This window comes from Rattus norvegicus, chromosome 16 (genome assembly GCF_036323735.1).
Source record: "Rattus norvegicus strain BN/NHsdMcwi chromosome 16, GRCr8, whole genome shotgun sequence".
Taxonomy (NCBI): Eukaryota; Metazoa; Chordata; class Mammalia; order Rodentia; family Muridae; genus Rattus; species Rattus norvegicus.
In genome coordinates this window covers 85840288-85862063 of record NC_086034.1, presented here as the reverse complement: position 1 = coordinate 85862063, position 21776 = coordinate 85840288, and the positions used below count along the sequence as shown (strand labels likewise).

Below are 21776 nucleotides of genomic sequence, written 5' to 3'. Positions count from 1 at the left end.
GCCCTTCACACTTTAACTCCCAGTCTAATCACTGCTAGGAGTAAGTGAAAACCAGAGTGAGGGACTTAATCTTATATCTTTATTGAAATTAAATTGCTTATTGTTAGTTGCTTTATTGTGTTTGTTAAAGTAAATCAAAGATCGAACAGACACGAGGGGACAGTTCTTAGTTGCCTCAGACTTTAGAGTTAAGTTACTACTAGTGAGAGTCTAAAAATCTTATCATGAACTGAGATTGTTTTACTTGATTTAGTACTTTAAATCTAATCATAAGGATTAAAATGGCAGCTGGTGTAGCACTTGAGGGCAGAAGCTGAAAGAGTGCTAGGAGTTCTGTGCCAACCAGGGCCATAGATTGAGTGCCAGATGAGTGGGGGCTACGCAGTGGGACCCTGCCTAAAGTCCGTCAAATCAAACAAAATAATTTAAAAAACAATAAAAATTCAAAAATTGTAGTTTTTTTCTCTTAAAAACACATTTGCTGGCTTTGTGTCTTATTGGATGGTTCTGTCAGGAGATTTTGTGACCAAATCCCATTCTCAGCTTCTTCACAGACCAAGGAGATGTGACTGACCCCTGACCTTATACATGCCTATCCGGACATCCTCGCATCATCTCATTTTGAGACTGGTGTCACGTGTTACACAACCAGTTCCCAACAGCAGCTGGCACTCATAGGGCCCAGGAATGATTCAGCTTCTAGTTCAGCTCCAGCCCTGGCCACTTACTTGCAGTGCACAAAGATTCAGACAGCCTGCTTGCTCCGTGTTATCCCTGCAGAGCCTGCCATCTTCCCAGTTCCTCGTTCATAGAACCTTGGCAATGAGGCACAGCACTGGGCCTGGCATAGAATCTCAATCAATGTGTGTTCATTAAATGAAGGCGATTGTGGTATTCTGCATTTAGTTTATAAGTGGACCAGGAACGCAGTCTCCCATGTGAGGCAGCGGAGGTTGCTTCTCCCTTCCCACTACTCTTCGGTAGACCATTCACATCATAACAGAATACTGACAGGAACAACATCTCATGGTCTAATGAATTTGACAAGCCCGTAAAGCCACTTGCCTCAAATGTACAGACACCTATGGCTGCCAGACTTAGTGAGGGTGGGGAAGTGGCTGCCTCCACAGGGCTCTCAGCTGGTGTCAATGCAAATCTTCTTCAGATCCACCGGGTCTCGCTGACAGTTACTGCTGGTTATAAATTTGGACGATGCATGTCTATACCATAGCCCACATGTGTCAAGGGGTCACCCTCAGTGATCGACACTTTCAACAGAACAGTAAAGGTCATGTCAAACGGCCAGAAGGGCTACTCTGTCACAGCGAGGAGCTACAATTGGTGTCCGGAGTCAGTGGAATGAGCACACATAGTCTTTCCAGTTTACCTGCCCTGTGACTTTTCATTCCCCCATTATTACCCACTGCACATTTATACTCACTTCATGTGCAGTTCAGTGCATCCCTGGTGCAGTGTGACGGGGTGGGCTTGGAAGATGTCAGACTCCGATTTTTCTCTCTCCTCTAAACCTTTGCGGTTTCCCGATGGGCTTGGTGTACTTACTGATCCATTCTTAGTTCAGCCATGTCTGAGTTGTGAGAGGAAGTGCTGCCCTGTCCCCCCCCCCCCACGGCCACGTCTAACGCCCTCACTGTGTCTCGTAGACATCGCTGCCTCTGAGTCTATTGAGGAGATGCTGCTGAAAGCAGAGATTGCCTGGGAGGAGAGAATGAAAGAGTCCCCGTCTGTTCCTAGCTTAGCACAGGAGGAGCTGTATGAGGAGATCCTTCACGACCTCCCGGAGCTTTCCAGTAAGCTGTAAGTACTTCCATCCCAGTGTGTTGCAGCAGCCGGACAATCCTCTGGAAACCAGCTGTCTCCACCACTTCTCTCGGTCACCCCACATGGCACAGAGAAGCTCTTGTCTTTCTACCCAACACTGTAGTTGGTTATTAGCAGAGTTACCAAAGAGGAAACCGACTGCCGATGATGATGCATTTGGCAGAACTAAAGACATTAGCGTGACTTCGGAAGGCGTCACTATACAATCAGCCTTCGAGCTCCAGTTGCCCTGATAGCAGTGTCCCAATCATTCCCCTAGAGTCTAGCTGAAGTCACTCATCAGCGATTATCGTAATGGATGACTGTTCTGAAGTAGCAAATGCACGTATGCCTTATTTCTCTCCTAAACATAAATGTAATGGTTCCCCGCTATCCAAAAGAAAAGGTAATGCTTACAGCTGTTGAGGGGTGGAGTGATAATCGCCATTGCTTTCAAGGTCTGAGAAAGTAACACCACGTGTAGCTGATAAGGCAAGGTAGCTCACTCTCAATAATGACCTGGGGCATAAGTGTACACTTGACTCATACTATGATCCCCGTTCTTGCTCTGAATCCTTTGGCTTCTGGGTAACTCAGTGTATAACATGAACCCTCATGAGCTGCCCAGGAGAGAAAAGGCAGAAAGCACACTGACAGTCAGTGTGACGGGAGAGAGGGGCCAACAGGAACAGACTGTTCATGGATAAGGGTGTTCTGAGAGGATGGAAGTGTGTGTTTTTCTAGAAAGGTAGCTGTGACCGTAACTGATTGACTCCACCTTAGCATTGTGTTATGCCTTTCCAAACACATAGACAGCAAAACATAACCAAAGTTGAGGCTGCCAACAGCCCATCGAGAATAGCAGCAGGGATCATGGGGCCCTAAGCAAACCCAAACAATTGACACCTCCCAGAATATGGAGGAGGAAAAGTCATTGTCCTCAGCTGTGTACCAAATAGTGAGCTCCTCCCAGCTCTGTAGCTGTACAAACAGTCCTGTATAAAACCACTGACTCCCACAACACAGCAAGAAGGCATGCATGTGGGAAGGGGCTCTGTAGGGAAGACTGGAGTGGAGGAGAATAGAAGCAGGAGAGAGAGAAGGGGGAGGGGGAGAGAAAGGGAGAGGGAGAGATAGAGGGAGAAGAAGAGGGAGAGGAAGAGGGAGAAGAAGAGGGAGAGGGTGATAAAAACAGAACGCCCAGATATGTGTATGAAATTATCTAAGAACAAAATTAGTCAACAAAAAAAGAAAATTTTAAAGTATAAACACAAGATTACATTGAGTAGGTAAACACCCATCTTTGTATGGTTCATAGCTTCTTTTGTGCTTTATTTTATTTTAAAGGTGAAAGAGAATATGCAGTTCTAATTGGTGCCTTTCGTGGTTTTCCTATTATTGACTAAACAATGGATTAATCTGGTTATGAGCAGGATAATCAATGTCTTATTTGTTCTACATGGTTATAATGTGGTCTGATTACATTGTTTTCCTGCTGCCTTGACTCTGTGGTAAATTGTAAATAGATGAGGTCAGTGGTGGATGACATCTGAGTCCTTTCCACACTCTTTTTTTTTTTTTTTTTGTAGTTCTTGGTTGTGACATATTTTATCATTTCTATTGTGCAGTTATGAATACATATAACAAGAAGAATATATATGTGATAAAAACCCCACTAAAAGGGTTGGGGATTTAGCTCAGTGGTAGAGCGCTTGCCTAGGAAGCGCAAGGCCCTGGGTTCGGTCCCCAGCTCCGAAAAAAAGAACCAAAAAAAAAAAAAAACCCACTAAAGTGCATGCTTGTTTTGAGGGCTTGGGTTTCCATGGGGGGTTTTTTTCGGCTTCCAGCAATTGTCAGTAATTGCTGCAAGGCAAGGTGGAAGTGAGCAGAGTCTGGAGGAAGCAGAGCTTCATCCCCCAAGCTCCAGCAAAAGACCAAGCATGTGGATAATCTGTCTCCATTGTGATCCTGGCTTTTGTTTTGGACACATTTCTGAAATATGGTAGCAACTTCTCTATGAGAAGCAAACCAGGGTATTAACATAAAGGTAGGAAGTAACATGTATCACTGACAGATGCTTTACCCACTATCCCCAAAGCCCCATTCTTCTAACTCAGATGTGCACAGTTCCCTTTCCCACCTCCTTTGGGAACAAACTTGGAATTTTGATATCTCTCTCTCTCTCTCTCTCTCTCTCTCTCTCTCTCTCTCTCTCTCTCATCTCTTTCTATCATAGCTTCAACCCTCTGGAGTCTCCAGTCCAGCTATTCCTAGAGTCCCATTAAACTGGATGCTGTTCTTTAACACAATTCATGCTAATTTGAATAAAGTGTTCATTTTTCCTCTGCTCCCTCCTCCTCCTCCTCCTCCTCGCCCCCCCCTCCTCCTCCTCCTCCTCCTCCTCCTCCTCCTCCTCCTTCTCCTTACTTCTTCCATCACACTATTAATAAAGACCAAAACCAGGGTCTCCCAAACATGGAGCCAATGTGCCAGTGAGTCAAACTGCACACACCGTGTATAACCTTAAAGCTTTGCAGTTTTATTACAAAATCTCATCTTCCAGCTGCTTGTAGAGACCCTGAGCTTTAAGGAAACAAAGGAAAAGTTTGAAAAACCTCAAAGCAGCAGTGGGAAAGCAAATGGGGAACGGAATATGCATACCCTTCTCTGCTCTGGTCAGGCAGTCATGAGCGGACCACAATTATTCCCTTAAGGTCATTGTGCCTTACCTGAGACAGAGTGGGGTGCATTCAGTGATCGCAGAGGGACAATATGAACAGTTCCACAAGGGTGTTTTGGCTTCTGTGACTTGGCTTCTTATAAACAGAAGTTTGTAGGGGCCCTGAGAAGTGCAGGTGCTAGCTCTGGAAAGCGTTCACCATGAGCAGGCTGCATTCTCAACAGGACCTGAGAACTAACCCCTAGTCAGTGCCTGAGGGAACTTCAGATCCCTCTCGGCACAATCAAAATCCACAGAAGCTGAGACCTCCTCCCATGCCACAGTCAGAGGCTATATTTTCATCTGTCTGCACATCGAGTGGCAGCTCCCAGCTCTGAATGACAGCGTGTCAGCACCATGATGGATGGACTAAATGTACTCTCATGTCCCCAGCCCTTATTCTGCAGGCTTCGCCGTTACTTCATCTGCATAAGGCGTGCTCACCTTCCTGGCCATTCCAACCCTGACTTTCCATTCAGGTCCAGAGTGTATTTCACCAGCACCGTTGAGAGTAGAGTGACTCTCTCTGGGATTTCTGGGATATAAGAAACTCTTCCTTTCTGCTCCAACTCTGACTGCCTCTTGAGCATTTTGTGTGACTCATGGTATCACAACCAGACAAATAATGCATGCACCCTGTCAGAAATGCATGTCTTCAATTAATATTAATTAACATTAATAAACAGGGATGGTTTGTGCTATCGTGTCATCTCATAGTCCCTGAGCCCAAAGACCAAGACAGATGAATTCTTGCAATTTAAAACCGCCCTAGTTGGAGACTCACATTCTACTTTGGTTAAAACAGGAAAACCCGTTATAAGATGACTTGCTTGTATTTTTTTAATAAGTTAGTAGACTGCTCTTTCTGCAACAATTCGCATATCAATGTTGCCTCACTTTTAAAAAGAATTTCACAGCCACAGATCTCATCTAATATATACATTCATTCATATTCTACAGGACACACAGCCCATTACGCATCAAATACTATGACTACCTGGCTAAAACTCTGCAGGATAGAATTGTAAAGTTTTAATAAAAGTATCAATCAATTCCTGAGGGATTTTTTTCTCAGGCGGAAATCTGGGGCTTGGGAGTTTTTGGTCTTATCATATTGTACTTCTATTTCCAGTTTAAAAATAAATTCCTATTTATCATAGTTCCTGCAGGCACTTTTTCCTTTTTCCTATTTCCCTTTTTGTTATTTATTAAAATAAGTGTTGACTAAAACCAAGCAGAGGTCAAAGGCTGGTCCTTGTCATTGCCTTCCCAGGGAATTCCCAAATTCTCCACAGTTGGGGCTAGCGCTGACTTGATGGCCTGGCCTGAGGCTGCTTTTGTTACCCCTGTGTTTATGGAGCCTGGTCTTAGGGAAGGCTTCTCTTAGAAAACACGGTATTACAGTTGTTTCTTCTGCTCCTCACTGGTAAATTTCTATTACCAATATTGCCTTTTTTTTGTTCTCAAAGTAAATCTTGTTTGCTGAGGAGAAGCCAGGAGGTGCATAAAACGCCATTAATTAGCCTCACAGAGAAGCAACATCAGGATAGACAAAAGCTGCCTGTGAGACTCTACTTAAGAGAAATAGGACTTGATTCTGCTGAGCTCAGCTCTTTCTTGCGAACTGGTGGACGTGCTTTGTGGTGCCAGGCAGGAGGGTGCTCAGAGTTGTGGTCAGGGACACAGGACACTGAGACGGGTGACAAAGCAGTGAGAACCTGTAGTTATCATAAAAGCCTTCCAAATTATACTCTACTTCCCCAGCAAGATTAAATACACAAATCATTTATTTTTGTGTATTGAATTTGGTATCAAATTCAAAAATACATTTACAGTGGCATAGAACATGGATTGTGCAGGGATAATTGCAGTCAGTCACGCGGGAGGTTTCAATTATGAAAGCTACGGAATACTGAGAGAAATTAGCAAAGACCAGAGCAGTCAAGAGTTCTTCAGAATGACAAAATCCGACACTGTTAGTATTGAAATTCTCTTCAGATCCATTTGTCAATTAACCACATTCATCAAAATCCGGACATTTCTGTGAAAACTGGCGTAGATTCTGAGTTTTGCATAAATATGCTAAGTGCAGTGAATAGCCAAAAACAAAAAAAAAAATCTTAAAAGCTAACAAAGTTGGATGTTTTGTGTGAGTTAATACTTCCTGAGACAGGAATCAATCAAATCAATACAGTAGTGTATCAATGCAACACACAGGAGAACCCGAGACAGACTCACCAATGGCCAATTGATCTTCACCAGCAGATACAGCTAATTAGTTGAGGAAAGACGGGCTTTGTTCTCAAAATGGGGGCGGAAACACTCAGACAGCTGCAAGACACTGAGCTGTGATTTATGGAAAACCACGTAACGAGGAGGGTACACGCAGGAGAGAGACCACAGAGCTAGAAATTCCAGAATAAAGGCTAAGGAGTGAACCTTGCTGATCTTGGGTTGAGAAAATAATTCTTAGATAAGACATAAAAAAGGAAAACCTTTAAAAAATTGAGTATATTGCTATGGAAATAAACTGAAAGGAATGTAGGGAGGAAGACTGTCTTCAAGTATTCATGTAAATATTTGTGTCCAGAATATTATCTAGAAGCAGAGAGTCTCACCCAACACTTTACTGAAGAGGCATTGCCTGAAACTACAAAAGAACGAAAATAGCCAAGTCAATTCTGAGAATAAAGCTGGACGTATCTCGCTCCTGAGTTCAAAGTATTCTACAGACCGGTCTCAATCAGGAGGAAACTGGATTAGAACCGTTAGAGAAGTAGGAGAGAACAGTGACCACGGAAGTGGAGCCAAACAGGTGTGGCCAGCCGGGCCTTCACAGTGACTCATGGAGGGAAACAATGGCCTCCTCTGTAGGTGGCCCTGTGACAGCAGGACACTTGCCTGCGAAAGTCTGGTTCTTCACTTTATACCCACAGAGATGCAAGGTGGAGGTTAATGCAGATGAAGGATGTGCTTTCTAAGCACGGGACCCACAGAGAGAACATGGAAACTCCCTTAACACAGACCTTGGCTGTCATTTTGGGTTTTTTTTTTCAGATATGGTGCCAAAAGCACAAGGAACAAAAGCAAACATCCCCAAGAGGGATTCCACCACACCAAAAGGCATCTGCACAGGAAAATACATCACCAAGGCCGGTAACATGACTCGGCAGACAAAGGACACGCCAACAAGCCTCATGACTTGAGTTGGATTCCCAGGACACACGTGGTGGAAGAAAAGACACGAATATTGCATATGTACTCTGACAAACACATGCATGCCCCACCACACACACACAATCATTCAATGTGATTTTAAAAACATATAACAAAAGAATAAGCGTTGCAAGCCTCATAAATGATAAAGGTCAAAAATATATGAGTTCACAGAACCCAATAGCAAATATACAAGAAAACAAAAAATAAAACATGTAAAAATTTAAAAATAGAAAACAGTCTTAAGGCTTTGGTATTTCCCAGAGAAGACACACCAAAGGCCATGAGTCTTTAGGAAAGTACCTGCTATCTCTAACCTGAAATAAAGGAAGGTCCAAACCCCAGAGAGATAAGACCCTACTACAGCATTAGGATGGCTGCCGTGGAAGAGACCCAAGGCAGTTCCGGTGGAGGTGTGGAAGGAGGGAGCTTGTGCTCTGGCTGGGTTATGGGAAAACACAGAGGTTTCTCAGGAAGTTAAAATCCACCTGGCTTTGTGAGTCTTACCACTGCTGAGCCTTAGCTGGAGGAAAGTGAGGTAGGGATCCTGAAGGCCTACCTGTACTCTGTGTTCACATCAGTGTTCCTCATAATGAATAATATAGAAAAGGTTCTCAGGGCTGACTCTTGGGGAGATAGGAACCCAAGGATAAATCTACACTGGGGAATTATCAAACTAGGAAGATAATCCTCCCCTTGGCAGCATCATGGGATACACCTGGGAGGCATCCCCTGAGACAGAGCAAGGCAGACTGACAAACGCTCAGACCTCACAGCCTTGCTCAGGTAGAAACTCTAAAGGCAAATCTGAAAGGAGCAGAGGGTGCAGCAGTGCTCGCTGAGGACCGGGGTCACAGGTCCAGATGTGCAGCATGATTATGTTCCGAGGGCATAGGCAGCATGTACCAAGTTACCACCGTGCACGCCCTAAACATAGTCAGGTAGCCAACTCAGAACAGCTAGTCTGGAGCTTGAGAGAACAGAGCATTTTCTCACAGAGCATTTGTGAGTGACTGGGCAGAGTCCATTCCGTTATGAGTGGCGCCATCCCTGAGCTGGCAGTCCTGGTTTGTATAAGAAATCATGCTGAGTGAAACATGAGGAACAAGCCAGGAAGCAGCACCCCTCCATGGCCTCTGCGGCAGCCCCTGCCCTCCACGTTCTTGCCCTGCTTGAGTTGTCGTCCTCACTGGCTTTGATGGTGAACTGTTGTGTGAAACCATGAGTGAGATAAACCCTTTATTCTCCAAGTTGCTTCTGGCCACAGTGTTTTATCACAGTAATATAAACCCCAAGAGAGCAGCGGGAGGCTCAGTCTCAAAATTAGGTAGAGAAGGAATTGAGGACATCTACCTCTGGCTTCCTCATATTCCTCTGCAGGCACTCGTGCGCGTGCACACGCACACACACACACACACACACACACACACACGAGAGAGAGAGAGAGAGAGAGAGAGAGAGAGAGAGAGAGCATTGTACTATATACCTACAACAAATCAATTTTACTATTTTACTGCATATGAGACAGATGAACTTAAAATTCAACAGAACAAGTTCAGTCAACTCTAACCAGAGTTATCACCACTCCCACACATTAAATGACACAACTGTTTGCATACATCCCTTGATAAAATGGACGTGCACTTCTGCTTCAACTCTAACAGTAAAGCAGCTTGTTCTTAAACTTTGTAGTAAAATGTCATGTTGCAAATTCAGTAGTTACTTTGTGGCGAATATTATGAATTCAGGGCCTGCGGTAGCTTTTGTTTATATCTCTCTTTGCCTTGTTCGAATTGTTTGGAAGTTACAAGCATTTTTCTGTTTGCAGTACGGTAGTCCTTAACACTTAATTTTTTATTCTAATATTTCAATACAGACTCAAAATATTGCCTATGGCTCTGTACCTTAAATCTTACACCCATTGTATTTTAATCATGATTATAACTTTTTTCATTTGTTTACAAATCCCTCTTTGCATTTAAATTCAGTGCCTAGTGCAGCTGTACACCTCAAACAGCTTTTAAACTGCCTATTGATCTTTCTATTACAGTTCATGTATCCTGGTAAACATTTTCTTTTGGAGTTGAAATGAATGTATTGTTTTTGTTCCCTTCAGAGGTAAAACTGAATGATGGGTGGACTGAAGAGAAAACTTTACGTTTCCTGCAGCTTACAGGACATGTTTTTCTCCGAGTAAACATAACTTCTGTAGCCCGGTCTCCTGTAGCTTTTGATTGATACAACAATGTTAGAAGAAAACTAATTATGGTATTGATTGTTTCTTGTAGCAGTCCTCTGGTGCTACCAATTGCCAAGCAGGACAGTTTGCTGGAAAAAGACATTATGTTCAAAGACACAACAAAAGGTCTGTGCAACCAGGAATCCCAGGATGGCCCTCCTGAGACCAGCATGGTGAGCAGCTCCAGCAAGCCAGAACAGGTAACTATGCAAGGTCACTGTGAAAACCTACAGCCTCGGAAGCTAACCTGCTACTTTCCATTCAAGGATAAGTTAAAAATGCATAGGCTAGGGTTCTGTTTAAAATTCCTGTCAATGTGGTCATTCTACCGGTCACTAACAAATACAATTGCTATTTAATTTTAGAGAAGTTTGAATTTTACAGTATGTTTTCAGGTGTCTTTGATCATTAAGTAGTACCTTTTTTTCTGTTTTTCCATTTCTTCCAACTATCCAGATAAATATAAGTTGTTCAAAGATACACAGAGAGGCGTTTCTTTTTAAAGGAAGCTATGATATGGCGCTCTCTCTCTCTCTCTCTCTCTCTCTCTCTCTCTCTCTCTCTGTGTGTGTGTGTGTGTGTGTGTGTGTGTGTGTGTGTGTGTGTGTAGTCACTTAAGACCCAATGGCTAATGTAGGGGAGATTGCTTTGCTGTTTGAAGAGTTATAAACTTGAGAAACAGACATTAATGCTTTCTTCCTTCTGTGAGAGAAGTGATTTCCTGTGCCTGGTGCTTTGTGAAGGGCAGGCAGAGCTATGCTTGCTCTGGTTCCTATTTCAGTGTCTCTAATTCAGACTACTGTATCTTACTCATTTTCCAAATACTCTCTGTTCTGCTGTTAGTTTTGTGATGGTGGAAAAAGAATATCCTGAGAAAGGCAATTTAGGCAACAACGTTTATTTTAGCTCACATTTCCCAGTTACAATCACTCATTTCAGGGAAATCGAGGCCTCTAGTCACACCACAGCCTCAGTCGAGAGCAAAGAGAATAAATACACCATTGCTCACTCGCTTGCTCTCAGCTAATGAATGTCCTTGTTCTTAACGCGCTCAGGACATCCTCTGTCTAGGGAATGTCAGCGCCCATAATGGGCCATGTCTTCCTACTTCAATTAAAGATCAAGATACTCCCATGTAGATCTGCCTACATATCAACCTGATCTAGGTAATTCCTCATTAATACTCTCTTTGCAGGTAATTCTATGTTGTGCCTAATTGACAGCTTAACTGACCAGGATACCCTCTGCTCACTATTAAAATTGTTTAAGATAAATCAAAGAAATGAAAAACTGTTTGGGAGGAGGTCATTTTATCTCCATTGTTTTTGAAGTGTTTCCTTAACTGGCTCGCAGAAGTACGTGGAAACCGAGACCGGTTAGACTTTCCCACTTCTGAAGCTTATTAACAGAATCACTACAATGCTCTTATAATCCTCGCATGGCCTATGTAGTGCTAATATCTGAGTTATTCTATGTCACCATTCATTTGTCTTAAAGCTATTAAATATATCTGAGTCTATTCATAGTACACCAATAAATGCTTATTTAATTAAAGCACAAGCCCGGCCCATTCTTTGATGAAAAAGTTGAGATTTGGGCCTCTATGTAGACAAATTAATTCTGTCTAGCAAATTAATAGATTGTAAGTGATAATTTAACATGGATTTCTAGAAGACAAACATGTTCTTCCAAACTCAGAAGGCTTTTATAGCATCCCAGCATCACGTGGGTCCTTCCTTGTGGGTGGTTCCTGTGTTCTTACTGTCATCTCTTATGTATGCTTGATGAAGAACACCATAATCATTTTCTATAGCTTGCCTTTTGGAGGACATGGTGGGGATTTTAGATTATTGGCCTGTAACATTAAAAACCCAGTAAGGTCTCCCTTTCAAGCCAGATCACAGATGTTTCAGGCAATGGACCACTGGATGGTTCTTCATAGAAGAAGCCATGCTATAGATGGCTGGTCATGCACTCCGGTTCCATGGGAGAGCCATGGAAAAGACTTTTCAAAGCAACAAAGTACAAAGTAGCATTTTAGAAACAAGTATGTATTGTAGACATTTTTGGAAATTAAAACAAAGCCATTTAACACCTCTTCTTCTGGATGTTTGTAAAATGTAGCTTTACCAAATGGTAACTCTGCAGATGGATAGTTAGTGGCTATCTCCAGTCCCATCCATCCTACTGCAAAAGACATAGAAACACTGCCTTGTGTGGAATCTCAGTAAGGGACCCATGTCTTCAAAGGCTACCTAGAAATCTGGCATCAGAGCTCTCTTCTGTTAGCTTTGAAGTCTTGATAACTACAAAGAACCGCCTGTCCCTGATGGTCTCTGGTGCCATGTGAGTCACTGTTTAGTGTAAGCCAGCCAAAGAACACCTTGTTTCAACTGCCATTCTAGAACATTCTTCCCAACCCAGTGCCAATGTGTGGCTGGGGACTAAGAACTTGGGGGCTTCCAACTGGATGCTGGGAATTGCTCGTGAGGACTTTCTGTCAATACCAGCCATGCTTTCTCTACCTGCAGTATAAACTGACTTAGACATCTTAGCCTTGTGTCTGGGTAGAAAAGGAATTTTATTGCATTAGTGGAAGGCATGCCTCAAAAGTTTTTCTCTTCTTTTTTATTTTTGGGGGGAGGTAAAGATTCATACTACCTTGCAGACAGCTTTTGGCTTTATTTTGAATGTTCCACATTCTCGCAACCATATTGTTATATAATATGGCATACCATACATGTCTATTAATCTTTCTGACTATGCATAATCCACATTCCTAATGTCTTGTTGTTTGTGGGAAGTGGCAGGATGCTTATAAAGATTTGAAATAAGACCCTAATGATAATAAAGGCAGGAGAGCTGGTTCCAGGGCTCTGTTCCCAGCATCACATCAAGTATGACAACCATCTATAACTGTAGTCCAGGGGAATCCCACACCCTCTTTGACCTCCATAGGTGCCTACATATATAGGTTTCATTGCTGTCTCTCCATGTAAGGACTTCTGCCAGGATCTCTTTTCTTTCCAGAGATGTATACTTTTCCATCTGCACTTTTTTATAGGTTCCTGTTACACCCAAGGCCACTCTAGTCTGTGACACCAGAACACAAAACTGTTCACTGATCCAAGGAAACCTTCAACTCATCTAACTTAATCCTTGGTGAGACATAAAGTTCATAATAGCAACAGGTTACTGAGCACAGCAGTCCTCCCTTGTCCTCATTAAGGGTCCTAGTGAGGGTTTCTATGGCTGTGATAAACCCCATGACTAACTACAACTACACTTCCACATCTTAGTCCATCACTGAAGGGAGTCAGGACAGGAACTCAAACAAGACAGAAACCTGGAGGCAGGAGCTGATGCAGAGGCCATGGAGGATGCTGCTTACTGACTTGCTCCTCATGGCTTGCTCAGCCTGCTTTCTTATAAAACCCAGAACCACCAGCCCAGGGATAGCCTCACTCACAAAGGACTGGCCTCCCTCATCAAACGCTAATCAAGAAAATTCCTTATAGCCTGTTCTTATTGAGGAATTTTCTTAGTCACAGTTCCCTCCTCTCTGGAAACTCATGTCAAGTTGACAAAGAACTAGGCAGCATAGTAAGTAAGTTCCGCTCTGCCTCTTCTCCTGACTCTCTTTGTGAACCTCCTGTCCTGGGTAATTACTAAGTGGCCTTGGCACCGGCTGAAAGGCCACTTTAATAAAGTGAAGTCAGTCTTCTCTTCCAGCCGCTTAACACCCTGAGCAGCCTTCCATAGCCCTTGGAGCTATGTAACCATTTCTGGACTCTTTAGGGTGTCATACCTTCTGCACACCTGCTGCCCCTTGCTTTCACTTGAAGCCAAACCGGTCCTCAAAGGGTTTCTCACACATCATCCTGGTTCTTCTCCTCCATCCTAAGAGACTTGTCCTTCCAAACGACTCCCACTTTCATCTTGAGCACAGGCCCCAGACAAGGGCAGCCTAGATCAACGCAGAGCAAACCTTTTCAAAGATCTTGTAATTTATTATTTATGTCCTTGCTCCAGCACACTGAGAACACGCCACCGAGATGAAAGATACCATCTCTTCTTATTTCCTCTTTCTGTCTTTGCATCAAATGGCTGACATAAAGCCTGTCGGAGAGTAGAGAAGCTAGGAACACTGTGAACTTCTGAACGTGTTCCTGGAGCTGATCATCACATGGTGCCCTCTCTCCCCTGACCTTAGCACGGTGGTAACCAGCCCAACTTACCCCTAACTAACCAACTCTGATAGTCAGTTTTCACTGTCAGCTCAATGGGATTTGAAGCCTGTGGTGGTGTCTGTGAGGGTTTTCCAGAGAATTTTAGTTGAAGAGAAAGGATCTCCCGTAAGTGGGTGGTTTCATCAGACTGAATAAAAGTAGTTGAAGGAGAAGGGAAACGGCTGAGCTCTGACTTTCCCCTCTCCTGGGTAGCACCTCGACACCATAGACCAAGCTGACCTCGCTGCTGCCACAGTTTCCTTGCCAGCCATGATCATGTTTCTCTACCCTCCGTGGCCAAATACCTCTTTTAAGTCATCCTTTATCGGTGTTTGGTTATAAGGACTAGAAAAATAAAGAATCCCCAACCGTGTGGCTGTAGAAATATCAGCTTTTCCCATTGTCAGCCTGGAATTCTGCTGAATAGTGAATCAGATCGCTGCGCCTTCAGCTTCTCCCCTGTAGGGTCTGGTCACTCTGACCTGCGGTTGGCAAGAATCTAGTGCATCCAATATGTAGGTTCCTTCTGCTTCCCCTGTTTCCCCTTAGAGTCCTTTCTACTGACGTCTCCTCTCTGTTCCCTAACCATCAACCCTGACAACTATTCAAATTGAGCTCATCTCTGCCCATCTGGAAAAGATATCACCACAGACTGTGGTCCCTGTTCCTACTCTTCCCAAATAAATCCTAGTTAACCCTCAGCTCCCTTCACCATTAGCACTGACAGTGTTTTTGTTCAGAAAGGGGCTATTCAGTAGTGTCCACACTTGCCCACCCCCTCCTCCCTCCGGGATATCCCTCAAGGAAAGTTGGCAGAGGGGCCATTGCCACGGAAGACCCTTGAGCTGTATAACTAAGCACACCTGTGTTACATGCTCAGCTGCGGAACTGACACTGGGCTAAGTTCTTCACATGAGTTGAGCGTGAGAGTCTTACTGTCAGGCGGATGGTTGTTGGAAGTTTTGAGATCAGGAATATTGCACAATTTGGTTTTCCAGCGAGTAAACATGCTTCTGTGGGAATACTATGTTCACATGTAGACAAATGGACAGGTGTCCAATGCCCAGAAACTCCTAGCCATGGTGTCTTCTAAGTGGGTTATGTGACTGCTCTCCTGAGCTTGAGATGCTGGAGACCGGGCCTCTGCCTCTGTGGCTGGTGTACTTAGGCAACATGCAGCCTGGGAGAGGGAGCGGGAAGCTTTCAACTTGTGATATAGTCACTAGCTCTAGGAAAATCATTCTAAGTTTAGTGTTTTAGGATGTGTAATGATTTCACTCTGCAGATATCTCCCACTGAATAAACAGTGATAATTGTATTTGAATTATTCAGCAAAGGAACACAGAGTGAATAATACGTGTGCAATGCAGATATGAAATTCAAGTAGAACACAGGCTATATCAGAAACACAGAGATCACAGGCAAACTTGCTTATGTTTCCTGTGTGTCCTGGGCTCGGAGGACCCTACACAGATTCTTCTGTTATTTCCTCAGCTTGGCGTGAGAGAGCCAAAGCTGTTCTGTACTGTCAAGCGTCTGCTGCTAGAGCATGCTCTGTGCCCATTGGATTGTGCATTTCTCACTTGGAGAGTGCTGGTTTCCATCTAATCAGAAGACCACAACCATCTGGATTTATTTGAAATGCTTACCTTGAAATAATTTATTTGATGTGGTTATTGAACTATATCACTTGGTTTTAAAGGATAAGCGTAATTTTCACCCCCTGCCAGTTACCTAATCTCACAGACACCTTAATCTTAAAATCAATGTAAAACAGAATAAAAATCACAAGCCCCAAATCTGGGGTCTACCCTGAAGACCTGACTCTATCCCATGAGAAGGCAGAACCTGAACCCCTTGCCTTTCTATGCCCAAAATAATCTTATGGGCTTAGATTTGGAAGCTAACAAATATTTGAATGTCACTTGAGGGGTAAGACAGGTCAGTCAACATGATGGTAATCTTTAAGGCATAAAGGACCTTGGCACAAAGTGTGTGTGTGTGTGTGTGTGTGTGTGTGTGTGTGTGTGTGTGTGTGTGCATGCATGTGTGTGTGCGACTTGTAGATATGGAACATAAACCCTGATCTGAATAATTCTCTCTTCCTCGAACCATCTCCCCCTTTAACATCGGTTTCATACCCATGTGGTCTCAGAACTCGGAGAAGCTCCTGAAATTGGAACAAGCAGCCATGAAGACCTGATCAGAAAGTGACTAACGTTGATGAGCCTGGCCTTTGTCCCATCCCGCAGGTCCAGCTCACGCCTCCAGCTCCCAGTGATGACCTGGCCACACTCAGCGAGCTGAATGACAGCAGCCTGCTCTATGAAATCCAGAAGCGCTTCGGGAATGACCAGATACACGTGAGTGCCACAGAGCCACCATGAACTATTGTGTCTCCACTGTGAACCGCAAATGTCACCACAAGTGATGGCTCCCTGGAAGCTTCCGGCTGTGGGAATGGCTGAGGTTGAGCTTCGGTGGAGTTCAGACTCTTCTTGGGAATGTTCTTAGTCATATCCAGCAAAATTCCAAATTCAGAGAGAAGTGTAAGCTAGTCCTCTGCACACAGACAGTGACTCTCAATGCTGCATTGGGTCTCGGGAACCTGGGACAAATGACTACTTGAGGTCCCCATTGACAAACCAAAGCAGATGCTGGCCAGCTCTCCCAGCATCCCTCAGTACCCCTGACTCCCTGGCAGCGTTCCTCACCTGACCTGCTGATACTCTCACCTCCAGGAGCTGTGTTTCAGTTCCCTTCTCCTAGCCTGATCCCAACACAATCCAGCCATTTGGGGTACTCTGGTGTCTTGGCCTCTTAGCCTTAGCTCTCCTCTTGGTCAGTGGCTCCTGTCCTGCTTTTCTTCCCTCTCCTCCTCTTATGACCTGATTTAGCCTCCCGGACACATTCAGCCTGGACTCTTCCTTTCTCCCTTATATCCATAATAAAGTCTTGTCCGTACTTTAAGAATAGTCACGTCCTCCTCCTCCGATTTCATTTTCACATTCTTTGTGCCTTTTCTGTTGTCCTGACTGAGTGGGAGATCTCTTCAGAACTGGCAAGATCTGTAGATCAGCTGCTTGTAAATCTCAGTCTGCCTCAGACACCAAAGTCTCTGTGGGCTGTACTATAAGTACTGCTCCCAATCTATAGGCCGAGTCTCTCTGGGCAATAAACCCTGGGTGTGAGAGTTCCACAAAGATGCAAAAAAAAAAAATCATTTAGATGGAGAATGAGTTAAAACAGGTTCTGACCATTCCCTGTATGTTAGCTTTCTAATGCCAGCAACAAGGGAGACAGCCTGTAGTCTCGAAATCCATCTCCCCCCAGCCTCCCTCTGTCCCCTCCCACATTCTGGCTGGTTTTGTTCCTTCATCCTCCCATACAGAGCGCAGGACAATTCAGCCCAAGTGCCCGTGGAGATTTCTGATTATGCCCGAATCTGTCACATTCCCTGATAACACCCGTTTAGTCCTAATCTACGGAGAATCTGATTAAGTCATTTTCATGTAAATGTGAGGACTGAGATTTCCCAGCAAGTAATGAGTTGTCAGGTCCTGATTAACCCACGAAGCTGCAACCCAGCATCTCAAGGTTTCAGTCAACTGCCTGCCACCACAAATGTATTTAAAATTAAGCAATGCATCACAATTGTTAGAACCTTGCCATTGGCAGGAGTGGTAAAGCCTGACTGCCTGGGTTTCTATTATCTATATCCATGGTACTTTAGTGACGTGTTCCTGGTTTTTCTTTCCTCTTGTTTCTTCTCTTTGTCTTTCATTCTTTTGTTTTTATTTTTTTCCTCTAGCTCATTTTATTTTTTTGTACTACCCAGTACTGTAAATTCAGAGTCCATTGCACACTGCTAGTTCTATACCACTGGTCTATGCCCCTGGCCCTTTCTTTGTGTTTGATCTAGAGAATTGTCTAGGCTGCCTTGAAACTCAAGCTTAAGATGAATTTGACCTTGCAATCCTCCTGCCTCAGCCTCCTGCAGCTTTTTGACCACCAAGCCCCTGGAAAGACTGAATTGGCCTTTGTTCCTTAATTCCTTTGCACTCCTCAGAGTTTCTCTGTCTCTTAAGCATCTACACATCTCATTCACTATTGGGCCAACCACAGTCCCTGCTTTGGCAGCCCTACTCTGTGCACTTGAAGCCAACACCATCTCTGCTCTGGCAGCCCCCAATCTGTGCCGTTGGGGTCACCCTCCCTACCCTGGCATCCCCCAACTTGGAAGGTCCTTCTTTCCTCACCATCTGAGCTCACAGTGAACTAGAACATTCTTTGCAGACAGCCAGGATAGCCAGCAAGCTCCTTTCAGGAGTTCATCCTGTTGCTTCCCATGCCGGGGACAGGGGAGAACATGGCTGATTCTCTGAGGTTGGTATCCTGGCCGAGAAACCAACCAGTTTCAGCTACAGACAAACCACGAGTGGGCTTCACTGCCTGCCACTCAGCAGGCAATAGCTGTCTTCCTTCCTGCACTGGGACCTTTCCAGGGGCTCTTCTCTGTGCTCCGGCAGTTTCCTTCTACTTCCTGCAGAACAGAACTTTCCGGAACCCCACTGGAATATGCTTTCATCTTCGTGTCTCCCCTTAATCTCCAAACTGCATCACCGTGGGCTCTCCCTTGTAAGAACATGCATCATGGGGTGAGGGGCAGGGTCCTCCTTGTGTTGTGCTTGACATGTGGCTCCTGCGTCAGACTCTGGACTTGATGGGGACAGAGCCAGGCAATTGTATTCATACAACACCTGGCCAGCACTGATGAAGTTGAAGGCCAGGCTCTTCCTCTCCTCCTCCCCACCCACCAACCATCACCCACACACTCCCTGAAGAGGGCAGTCTTCACCCCATACAGATTCTTTATCTCGATCATCAGAAATAGCATTCATGCTAGTCGTGAGCTTGCTTTGAGGTGTGGCTGAAGTCACATCTCAAAGAGTGGCGTGTAATCGCAACATAATGCCAGACCATTAATGCCTTTGGGTTTCTTCTGTGGACTGTTGGGCCTGTCAGCTTCTTACTACAGGTCTGCAGAGAGATTGGAAAGTTGGAGACCCATATCGGGATTTATTTCATTGGACCTTTGAGCCAGAGAATGACGTTGCTTAGACTGTCCTTGAACTCCTGATTCTCCATCCCCTACCTTTCACAGGCTGGAATTCATGGCTGCCTTTGTACAGAGTTTGGTACTTTAATTCAAGCCTATTGGATTGAATGAGATGTGGAGTCTTGTTTTCAATCCCAAATCTCAGGACATTACTGTTCTATAAAAGTGTCAGCCCTTGGGTCAAAAGGAACTAAAAACAAGCACACACCTTCCCCAGATAGAAAGAACTGCTTAGGAGATGTTTCCACATTCTAATAATACCCGTGTTTGGTCTTTGCCCTTTCCTCAATGCTACCATCCCCCACCCCTCCTCCACCCCTCTCCCACCCCTCCCCCCAGCAACCCACCTGACCCATGGGACCCCTGCAGCTATGTTCTTCTGGCTGCTCAGGCTGTGTCCTGATGAGGGGAGCTGGTGTTTGACATCTCCCCAATTCTCTTTTCTAGGGATGTGGGGGGATGACCCCCGTTTCTCCACTGAGCTCTATCTTTTATCTCTTTTCACTCTAATGAGGCAGGGACTGGCTAAGTTCCCCCAGGCCAGCCTCGAACATGGACTCTTCCCACCTCAGCTTACCAAGGTGCTTGGACGGTGGGCTCTGGCGAGGTCACTGGTGTGAACGCCTGGCCAGGCTCACACTCTGCTTCTGCTTGTCTCGGGGAACCCCATGACCCCCTTTGCAAGATGGAGTCAGGTACAACCTGCACCACTGCCCCAGCTGCCAGTCCCACTCCAACTGCAGCATCTCCCCTGTCGAGGGGAACGTTTGGGTTTCCCTTGACTTCCTGGGTGTTGTCAATGTAGTTATACCCACTACGGCGTGCTGCCCTTGTCACTTTCTGTATAAAGGAATGCATGGTCATTCAGGGGAAAACCGGAGCCCACAGGCTGTTTCTGACCCCTTGTGTTTTGGCCATCTGTGCCACAGCTGTCCTGCTGGTCACCTTGAACTATGATGGCCACACCAGTGAGTACACACCACCCTTCTGCTCCCCTAATATCTGCACACCAACAGCCTCACTTATAAGGAACTTCCCAGGGTGCTTTTTCTGTTTCGAGGTTGCTCTCCGTGTTCTATTTTGTGGGGTTTCCACCGCAGACCCATCACCCATTCGGGTACGGTCAGTTCTCCTTGTCCAGACTCTGGTGTCTTTCTCTCCTACAGTATACACAAATGCATACACATATGTGAACACATACGCTCACCATGGATGGACAGTAGCAAGTAAGGTTCTTAGAGACAGCATGTGTGTGAATGCCACTTGGGTCAAATACGCCTTTTTAACACAAGAGAGAGAGGCTAATGCGGATTTATCTCTGACAAACAGCTGAGTCTGAGACGAGCTATTAATATTTCAGATGCTGCAGCTGACCTAATCATTTGACAGAATTCCTATTTCCTTTCCTGCCTCTCATTTGTTCTGTGACCTGCTCTGCCCACAGCAGCTGTGCTCGGCTCAGGTCCTCTGTGTGTACCATTCCCGGGATGTGAAGCTGGTTGGGGAATTCCCATGCGTCTTCCCCCTGAGGGTGAAACACTCCCTGGGATATTAGGTTATTGGGGAATTTCCACGTGTCTTGCCATAGCGGGAAGGAGATGGCTTGCAGGTGACGAGGCGTGAGCTTGCCAGGAAAATGCACAGTCAAGAACATTGTCTGGCATAAAGGTTGCCAACAGTACCCGAGAGAACAGATCACACATCACAGGCTGTTGTGGGCAGCAGAAAAGACACTCACCAGTATTCTCTACATAGAAGCTCAGGGGACAAGAAACAGCCTGAAAACTTAATGCGGAAACCCCTGTCACATCCAGCTAGCCCGGGGAATTCTAATAGTAGTGCTAGACAAACCAGAGCAAGGAAATCCTGACAGCCCCAGGCTCCCTAATGACCCATCTCTCCACCCGATGCCTCTGTAACCTCTGCTCGGGTGAAGCAGGTCAGGTGACAGTGCTCCCTTAAGGAGCACTTCAGTGAGGGAGGTCAAGCAGTGAGCATGTGCAGCACTCTGTGCCAGCCTCTCTAAAGGCTCTCCTGTGACAGGCTGCCTGCAATGTGCATTAGGATGCCTGCTCACTACTTGAAAGGTGCTTCTGGAAGAGTGCATGTCCAGACTGTTGAAAGAACAACTCATTAGAACAATAGGCCTTGGGGATTCTGTTTCCACAGCTGAGAAAGCCCTGGTCAGAGCTCCCTCTTGATTTATACAGTGTCCCCTTTGATGACTTTACTGCAATGTTGAATCATGTTTTTATAATTATAATTCTGTTTGCTTCAGCATCCATATTCCGGGAGAATCTCACATCCTATTAATAATCACCCCCATATAAATGTTTTCCCTCATTGTGGATTGTATATTTGGGGTGTCCACTGTGGCGTTGAATAATTAATTGATGGTGGATCTGCATAGTGGAGTGCTTGCTCATGTTAAGA

The 21776-nt window shown here is 45.0% G+C and overlaps 1 protein-coding gene across 4 annotated transcripts in view; it reads left to right on the top strand.

Annotated features, from left to right (window-relative positions):
* The window catches only part of Myo16 (myosin XVI), a 480110-nt gene that overhangs the window by 204474 nt on the left and 253860 nt on the right, over positions 1-21776 (top strand). For 3 of the 4 annotated variants that reach the window (XM_017599990.3, XM_008771384.4, NM_138893.2), the window contains 3 exons: positions 1665-1818; positions 10045-10195; positions 16477-16587. In XM_017599990.3, the coding sequence (XP_017455479.1) occupies positions 1665-1818; positions 10045-10195; positions 16477-16587 (416 nt within the window). The remainder of the gene's footprint in view (positions 1-1664; positions 1819-10044; positions 10196-16476; positions 16588-21776) is intronic. The other variant, XM_039094188.2, reaches the window with a different exon arrangement.